Here is an 8,838-nt window from a genome sequence, read left to right as displayed (position 1 = left end):
TTTTTTTATGTAGATGGAGTCTCATTCTGTCACCAGGCTGGAGTGCAGTGGCGCAGTCTAGGCTCACTGCAACCTCTGACTCCCTGGTTCAAGCAATTCTCCTGTCTCAGCCTCCCGAAGTAGCTGGGATTACAGGCACATGCCACCACCCTCAGCTAATTTTTTTGTATTTTTAGTAGAGAAGGGGTTTCACCATGTTGGCTAGGATGGTCTCTATCTCCTGATCTCATGATCCACCTGCCTTGGCCTCCCAAAGCGGTGGGATTACAGATGCGAGCCACTGCACCTGGTTTCAGTCTTTTGTTTGACACTTGTTTATGGCCTGTCTCCCTCCTCTGACCATGAAAAGGACAGTGCCTTGTTCATTACTCTGTTCCCAGAGAACTACACATGGTAAACTTCAATAAATATTTGATGAATAAAGAACCCTCATTGTAGACTCTCTACCAATTTTGTTCTAAGAATATGGTCAGCTTGCCATCGAGCCTTTAGCACACCATACTTTTCTTTTTTTTTTTTGAGACAGAGTTTTGCTCTTGTTGCCCAGGCTGGAGTGCAATGGCAGGATCTCCGCTCACCACAACCTCCGCCTTCCGGGTTCAAGTGATTCTCCTGCCTCAGCCTCCCAAGTAGCTGGGATTACAGGCATGTGCCACCACACCTGGCTAATTTTGTACTTTTAGTAGAGACGGGGTTTCTCCATGTTGGGTCAGGCTGGCCTCGAACTCCTGACCTCAGATGATCCGCCTGCCTCGCCCTCCCAAAGTGCTGGGATTACAGGCATGAGTCACCATGCCTGGCCAGCACACTATACTATTAACATATGCTTTGTCTTTCTCTTTCTTCCCCCCTTGAGTACAATGGTTGATACACAGTAGGACTCAATAAGCCTGAGCTGAAGGAATGAATTAGTGACTTTTCCGACTATGGCTCACATCTGAAGCCAAATACAAGTTAGGAAGAAGGATAAGCTAAGGAGGCTCAGGGGAGAACTAGGGGCTCCAGGCTAGAAAGTTGGGAAGAGGAGAGGCCACGTAATCGCTATCTAGACATTGTTGTCTGGGGCTGTGCTGGCAGGGAAATTCTCAAGAGCTGTCCCAGAGAGACAATACCCCATCTTCCAAGAAGTCAACAGGACAGAAGTCTCTACTCCCCCTTCCACCATTAACCTAGGATTGCTTTTTCCAGCAGATATGTAGGCATGGGTTTTCTTTTCAAGGACCTCTGAAACACTTTAGACCTCAACAATTTCCATTGTTCTAAAATATAAGAAAGCTGTGAAAATTAATATTTTATGGCCATGTGGCGTGGTTCACGTCTGTAATCCCAGCACTTTGGGAGGTTGAGGTGGGAAGACCACCTGAGCCCAGGAATTGGAGACCAGCCTAGGCAACATAGCAAGACCCTGTCTCTACAAAAAATAAAATAATTAGCTGGACATAGTGGTGCATACTGCAGTCCCAGCTACTCAGGAGGCTGAGGTGGAAGGATCACTTGCGTCTGGGAGGTCGAGGTAGCAGTGATGGAGTGCAATGGCGCGATCTTGGCTCACCGCAACCTCTGCCTCCCGGGTTCAAGCGATTCTCCTGCCTCAGCCTCCGGAGTAGCTGGGATTACAGGCATGTGCCACCACGCCCGGCTAATTTTGTATTTTTAGTAGAGACCAGGTTTCTCCATGTTGGTCAGGCTGGTCTCAAACTCCCAACCTCAGGTGATCCGTCCACCTCGGCCTCCCAAAGTGCTGGGATTACAGGCGTGAGCCACCGCCCCCAACCTTACATAGGAATTTTCTAAAGGGGAGACTCGCTACTTTGTCAGGATTTCATCCTCTTTAATCCTAAATGTCCTCATCTTTAAATGAGGATACTCATAAAAAGACTCATCCCAGAGTCACAGTAAGCACAAAATGAAATTAAAAAAAAAAAAAAAAAGTATTGTAAAAGAACTAATCTGTAAGATGCAAAGTAGTATTACCACTAGATTTCCGGTCAGCTCCTGGAGGGCTAAGGGTTGTTTTATTCATTTCAGCTCCTCAGTCAGTATCAGTTGGGTGGCCAACTCCAGGGGACACTATTCATGTTATATTTAACTGGAAGAATTGCCATTCACAGAAAATGCAATGTGAATGCTGCTCCCCAGAGCACCATTCTTAGATAATGCAATGTGAATGGTGCCTCCTGGAGATTTTGCCTTGCTTAGCAAGGTGCTAGAGCTAAGGACTCAGAAATGTTTGTTAAGTGACTGAATGGAATCCCACGCTACTTCTTACTCATTCCAACCCCCAGGACAAAAAAGGAAAAGTTGACAAGGGGTGAGGAGAGTGGGGGAGGATAAAGGTTGATCCTTAGCTACAAGGCTTCTCTGAGATTGGGTGTGGGTCGCTGCTGGTGGGAGTGCAGGGGAGGTGAGGGGGGAGAGGACACTAAAGCAAGCGTCCTGTTCCCAGGGTTCTCCTAATTTTCCTAGAAATATTACATCTCTCCGATCTCAGTGTAGAACCATACTGATGATTTTACAGCCCTGGATTTGTCAAGTTCTTATGTTGATGTATGCTGTTCATTCATTAAACAGATGAACAAACGCACTTAGCGCCTACCATGAGCCAAATTCTGTGCTAGCACTGGAGGTAGAGTGGTGAACAGGATAGCAAAGGTTCTACCCCGCGTCGGGAAGCAATCACTCTCGGGAGGTGGTACTTCAATTGCGACTAGAAGAAAAAAGAGGAGTGAGCGATTCAGACCAGGCCAGGTAGTCAGGAAGCTTGAAGGACATAACCCTCTGAAGTGGGTCTGGAGCAAGGGAGTGAGGGAGACTAGTGGGCAGGGGCCAAATCGCGCACGGCTTGTGGAGACTGTATTTTATCCAAGATAATTGGGAGCCAGTAAATAATTTTAAGAAAAAAAGTGATATGGGCAAATTTTAATTTTTCAAAATGGAGCGCAGGTTGGAAGGGGCAAAAGTAGAGGCAGGGAGAGCCGTTAAGAGGCTACTGCAGCTGTCTTGGCGACACATGATGTCTTTAACCAGGGTGGTGCCAGAAGAGATGGAGAGAAGTGGATAGTTACAGGTACGTTTAGGAAGTAAAACCCGACAGGGCTGGTGATAGTAAACAGCCCTACCTCAAAAAAGATCCTGGAAAAGAAAACACTTTAGTTTGCTCATTAACCCATCAGGCGTCCCCCTTCCCTTAACCCTTAACCCTGTCGCCTCGATATACGGACACAGTAGGGGGACGAGGGGCGGGGCAGGCGCCCACAAAAATCCGGGAACTTTAATTTAAACTGGGTGGACGTCACCGGAGAGTACAATAAAGAACATAGGAACTTCCGGTTACTCCGGAAGTGGAAGCTTCACATACTCCTAAGCTCCTCCCCCGGCGGCGAGCCAGGGAGAAAGGATGGCCGGTCGGGCGGCGCGGTTGGTCTTGCTAGCTGGGGCGGCGGCGCTGGCGAGCGGCTCCCAGGGCGACCGTGAGCCGGTGTACCGCGACTGCGTACTGCAGTGCGAAGAGCAGAACTGCTCTGGGGGCGCTCTCAATCACTTCCGCTCCCGCCAGCCAATCTACATGAGTCTAGCAGGTAAGCCCCACCCCCACGGTAAGCCCCGCCCATTTCTCTTGCTCCCGCCCCCTTTGCCCCCAATACGCCTCAGCAATCCTTGAACCTTAGTTTCCACATGAGGTCTCTTATGAATGTGAGTGAAGCCCCTAAGGTGATGAGAGCCTTACCAGCCTCTCTTACTTTCTCAGAAGCTTTCATTTACTTATTTATTCAATCAAAAGGGTATTTATTAAATACATTCGGGCTACAATGTCTAGGAATGGCACAGAAATCAGACCAGGGTCCCACACATTGGGACTCACAGCCCCCACGGGGACATGAGCCTTCTCAAGTGCAAGGCAGAGAATGATTTGAGCCCCTGAAAGACTCTTAAATTAAGAAGTGTTTGGGATAGGAAGGTGTCGGTTCTGGCTTTGAAGAGTTGGGGGCAGGGATCATCTTGGAATGTTTTGTGTGAAGGAGGGACTTTGGACTGGTACATTCAATTTGGACCATAGTGAGCAAAGAACCAACGTATTGAGCACTCACTGTGTGACAGATGTCACAATATGTCCGGTAATTTTTATCACACCTTTGAGATAGTTTCTCTAATCCCAGTTGTACAGATGGGGATTAGAGAGATTAAATGCCCTGCCCAAGGTCACACAGCCAGTATGTGGTAAAGTGGAGTTTCCAGTTCTGGCCTGTTTGACCACAAGCTTGTCCTCTTTACTATTATGCCACTTTGCATTCCAGACAGAGGGAACAGAGAGAATGGATGCCCTGGGCAGATGTGGGCACATCCAGGAGCTTTATTTACTCAGGGAGCAGGGTACATGAACAAGAGTAGTGGCCAATATGGTTGAAAAGGCAATTTGGAGCCTCAAAAGTCAGGTTGAAGAATTTGAGCTTCATTTTCATAGGAAGGGGGTAAGATAGCAAGAACTCTTTCCAGGAGAGTAAGAGCAAATACTATATTCAGCTCGGCCGGGTGCGGTGGCTCAAGCCTGTAATCCCAGCACTTTGGGAGGCCGAGACGGGCGGATCACGAGGTCAGGAGATCGAGACCATCCTGGCTAACACGGTGAAACCCCGTCTCTACTAAAAAATACAAAAAAAACTAGCCAGGCGTGGTGGCGGGCGCCTGTAGTCCCAGCTACTCAGGAGGCTGAGGCAGAAGAATGGTGTAAACCCAGGAGGTGGAGCTTGCAGTGAGCCGAGATCCGGCCACTGCACTCCAGCCTGGGCAGCAGAGCGAGACTCCGTCTCAAAAAAAAAAAAAAAAAAAGGCAAATATCTCTAATTGCTCACTAAAATATGCATACATATATACACCTTCCCCTATGTGTACATCTCCCCATCTCTCATTCATTCAAATGGGAAGCTAGAATTTTGAGATTTCTCCTGGTTCTCTCCAACCTACAGGCCCTCTTGGCCTGTATTTGAGCTTGGACCCATTCATGCTGTCTTTCCTCTCTGTGCTGGGGAGTTCACCAGGCCACATTTGTCTGTTTCAGGCTGGACCTGTCGGGACGACTGTAAGTATGAGTGTATGTGGGTCACCGTTGGGCTCTACCTCCAGGAAGGTCACAAAGTGCCTCAGTTCCATGGCAAGGTGAGTTGAAGGGTCAGAGTAGGCATATGGTAGTAGTGTGGTAGGAGTAAGATACCCCCTGGTTGGACCACACTGTCCAAGCAGTCTGAGGCGTGGGGTGATGGGTGTGTGTTTGAGGCGGGTACCTGTTCTCCCCAAAATCTGCTGGTTTCCATAGAATTGGATAGGACCCATGTGTCCTGCCTCAGGATTTGGAGTAGCAATATCTGGAAGGCTTTGGAGTCTCCCCAGAGAGTGGTGCTGGGCCTCTTAGAGTGGTTGAGATGCCCACCTTACTGCAGAGACAAATTCCCTTACCTACTGTGGCATGTTTCCTGTGGCTTCTCCAGTAGGGGTCTGGATTCATAGTAATACGCTTCAGCTTGTCCAGCGAGGCACAGTTTGCTGGTACTTTTCTTTCTTTCTTTTTTCTTTTTTTTTTTTAGACGGAGTCTCCCTCTGTCGCCCAGGCTGGAGTGCAGTGGCACTATCTTGCCTCACTGCAACCTCTGCCTCCCAGGTTCAAGCAATTCTCCTGCCTCAGCCTCCCGAGTAACTGGGACTACAGGCGCGCGTGCCACCACGCCCGGCTAATTTTTTTTTTTTTTTTTTTTTTTAGTAGAGACGGGGTTTCACCGTGGATGGTGAAATCTCCTGACCTTGTGATCCTCCCGCCTCGGCTTCCCAAAGTGCTGGGATTACAGGCGTGAGCCACTGCGCCCAGCCTGCTGGTATCTTTCAATCCAGTATTATCCCATTCTGGCCTGTTGAGGTTGGCAGGAAGTATTCGCCCCTGTTTTTCACAGAGTAAGCTGAGGCTCAGTGGTAGAGGAGAGGTTGGGACCTGTGTCTTCTGGATGGCAACTCTGTGCTGTTTCCACCAGGCCATACTGAGTCATCTACCGTGACCCATCTGGTCTTCCCAGAGATCAGGGCTTACAGTGCTGTGCCTGCTGGCCAGGATGGGGGTATAACCCTTAACCAGGCGCTGGAGGGGGGCTCATTGGTCTGAAGAGGTACTGAACCCGAGGCTTTGGTCAAACTCCAGAGCTGAGGACCCAGCTGAGGACCTGTTGCTGCAGCATGTCAAGAATAGGTGGACTGGGCCAGTTGAGGGTTGCCTGCCCCTCAAACCCCCTTCATCTGCTCCTTTTTCAGTGGCCCTTCTCCCGGTTCCTGTTCTTTCAAGAGCCGGCATCTGCCGTGGCCTCTTTTCTCAATGGCCTAGCCAGCCTGGTGATGCTCTGCCGCTACCGCACCTTCGTGCCAGCCTCCTCCCCCATGTACCACACCTGTGTGGCCTTCGCCTGGGTAGGTAACCTAGCAGGACTCCTACTGTCTCCCCTTATCTAGGAAGGAGGAACTGTATATCCCTATTAACACCCAACAGGGCTTCTACTTACCAGCTTCCCCTCTGTTTTCCAGGGCTAAAGTTGCAACTACAGGGTGGTAAGGCCTGGGGAGAAAACAGGGAGGGTGCTAAATCGGGCCTTACCTTTCCGGCAGAGCCCTAGGTCAGGCTGTTTGGGAAGGAGAGAGGAAAGAAGGGCATTTTTCTTGTCCCGAAGAAGGAAGCCACTAAAAGACCCAGTAGGACAGTTTACAAACACAGAAGGGAGATGGGGGGCTAGAGAGGATGCTGGGACCACAGGTCTTTCCAAGGGCCCCTCTGGAGGACTTGGAGCAATCTCAATTCCAGCCCAGGCCTGATGGGGAGTCACAGCCATAGTCTCTGTCTAGAGCTCAGCCTAGTCTTTGTTTTTTTTTTGTTTTTTTGGTTTTTTTTTGAGATGGAGTCTCGCTGTGTCACCCAGGCTAGAGTGCAAATGGTGCAGTCTTGGCTCACTGCAACCTCCACCTCCTGGGTTCAAGCGATTCTCCTGCCTTAGCCTCCCAAGTAGTTGGGATTACAGGTGCGTGCCACCACGCCTGGCTAATTTTGTATTTTTAGTAGAGATGGGGTTTCTCCATGTTGGTCAGGCTGGTCTTGAACTCCTGACCTCAGGTAATCCACCCACCTCAGCCTCCCAAAGTGCAGGGATTACAGGCATGAGTCACTGCACCCGGCGAGCTCAGCTTAGGCTTAGACCATCCCTGGAGAAGCCCAGGTATGGTTACATCTGCAGGTGCAGAAAAGACTGTCAGCTTTACAGTATGGCTGGTCTGAAGAGCTGTATTCAGGGCCTGATATAGTGTGATAATCACAGACTGGGGTGCAGATATGAACCATGAAAGCCTTGGGAAGGACGTGAGAATAAAAGGTTGCAGTGGATGTCTCTAGGTCAGAGCTACCCCTGTAAGCCTTAAGGAAAAAATTTCCACTCACTCACCTTCCTGCTGTCACGAAAGCTATTCACTCAGGTGTTGAGCACCTACTATATGCCAGGCACTTTACTGGGTGCTGGAAATCCAGAAGTCTGCCCTCTGGTGCTCATCATACAATTGAATGTAAGAGTACACCTATGAAAAAGTGCAGTCAGAGAGAGGTGCTTCAGGGGTGCGTGTAATGGCAGACCGAGACCAGCATGGGGTGTCAGGGAAGGCTTCCCTGGGGAAGGGGCATTAAAGGTAAGGTGGGAAGGATGCATGAATGTTAACTAGGTAAATTTGAGAAGAGTAGTGGAAGACTTCTAAAGAGAAGTCTTGTGGCCGGACGCGGTGGCTCAAGCCTGTAATCCCAGCACTTTGGGAGGCCGAGACGGGCGGATCACGAGGTCAGGAGATCGAGACCACCTTGGCTAACACGGTGAAACCCCGTCTCTACTAAATGCAAAAAACTAGCCGGGCGAGGTGGCGGGCGCCTGTAGTCCCAGCTACTCCGGAGGCTGAGGCAGGAGAATGGCGTAAACCCGGGAGGCGGAGCTTGCAGTGAGCTGAGATCCGGCCACTGCACTCCAGACCGGGCGACAGAGCAAGACTCCATCTCAAAAATAAAAAAATAAAAAAAATAAAGAGAAGTCTTAGGAAGTGCCCAGGTGGGAGAGAGTGAGGGTCGTTCCAGGCAGCCTGACATGCAGGAAATCAGAGAGTAGGTGTGAGCTGGGCGGACTGATGGGTGGTGGATGGGGCCAGCCATGGAGAGCCTCACATTGGAGATCTTGACTCTCAAAGCATCAGGAAGCACAGAGGGATTTTATTTTGTTTTATTTTATTTGAGACAAAGTCCTACTCTGTTTCCCCTGCCGGAGTGCAGTGGCACTATCTTGGTTCACTGCAACCTCCGCCTCCCAGTTCAAGCAATTCTCCTGACTCAGCCTCCTGAGCAGCTGGGACTACAGGCATGTGCCACCATGCCTGGCTAATTTTTGTATTTTTAGTAGAGAGGGGGTTTCACTATGTTGGTCAGGCTGGTCTTGAACTCTTGACCTCGTGATCTACCCTCCTTGCCCTCCCAAAGTGCTGGGATTACAGGCATGAGCCACCACGCTCAGCCTACGGGGGGATTTTAAATGAGGGTTGCGGAGAAAAGTGGTTTCATGAATAGATTTGTCCTTTGGAAAGCTCATTCTGGCTACTGTGTAGAGAACAGATTGGAGGGGGCGGGAGTGGATGCAATAGACCAGTTGGTAGTTTTAGCACAGGGCCCAGTAGCTAGACTAGAGAGGTGGCATGGGTCTTGGGCATTGGAGAGAAGTAAACTTGAGCTGTGTTTTAGAGATGACATTAAAACTCTTTAAAAATTTATTTTATTTCGTTGGCCAGGCG

At 49.7% G+C, this 8,838-nt stretch overlaps 1 protein-coding gene across 2 annotated transcripts in view; it reads left to right on the top strand.

Moving 5' to 3' along the window:
• The first annotated feature begins 3,339 nt into the window (after positions 1-3,339).
• Positions 3,340-8,838, top strand: part of PGAP3 (post-GPI attachment to proteins phospholipase 3) — a 17,297-nt gene continuing 11,798 nt past the window's right edge. For both annotated transcript variants that reach the window (XR_001884924.1, XM_017869255.1), the window contains exons 1-3: positions 3,340-3,578; positions 5,057-5,154; positions 6,292-6,444. Coding sequence is in view for 1 of the 2 variants with exons in the window: in XM_017869255.1 (XP_017724744.1) it covers positions 3,398-3,578; positions 5,057-5,154; positions 6,292-6,444 (432 nt within the window). In the remaining variant the exon portion in view is untranslated. The remainder of the gene's footprint in view (positions 3,579-5,056; positions 5,155-6,291; positions 6,445-8,838) is intronic.

Source organism: Rhinopithecus bieti, unplaced genomic scaffold (assembly GCF_001698545.2).
Source record: "Rhinopithecus bieti isolate Rb0 unplaced genomic scaffold, ASM169854v2 scaffold_5019, whole genome shotgun sequence".
In the NCBI taxonomy this organism is placed as follows: Eukaryota; Metazoa; Chordata; class Mammalia; order Primates; family Cercopithecidae; genus Rhinopithecus; species Rhinopithecus bieti.
Note: the sequence above shows the minus strand (reverse complement) of the source record. Positions and strands in the feature narration are given on the sequence as shown.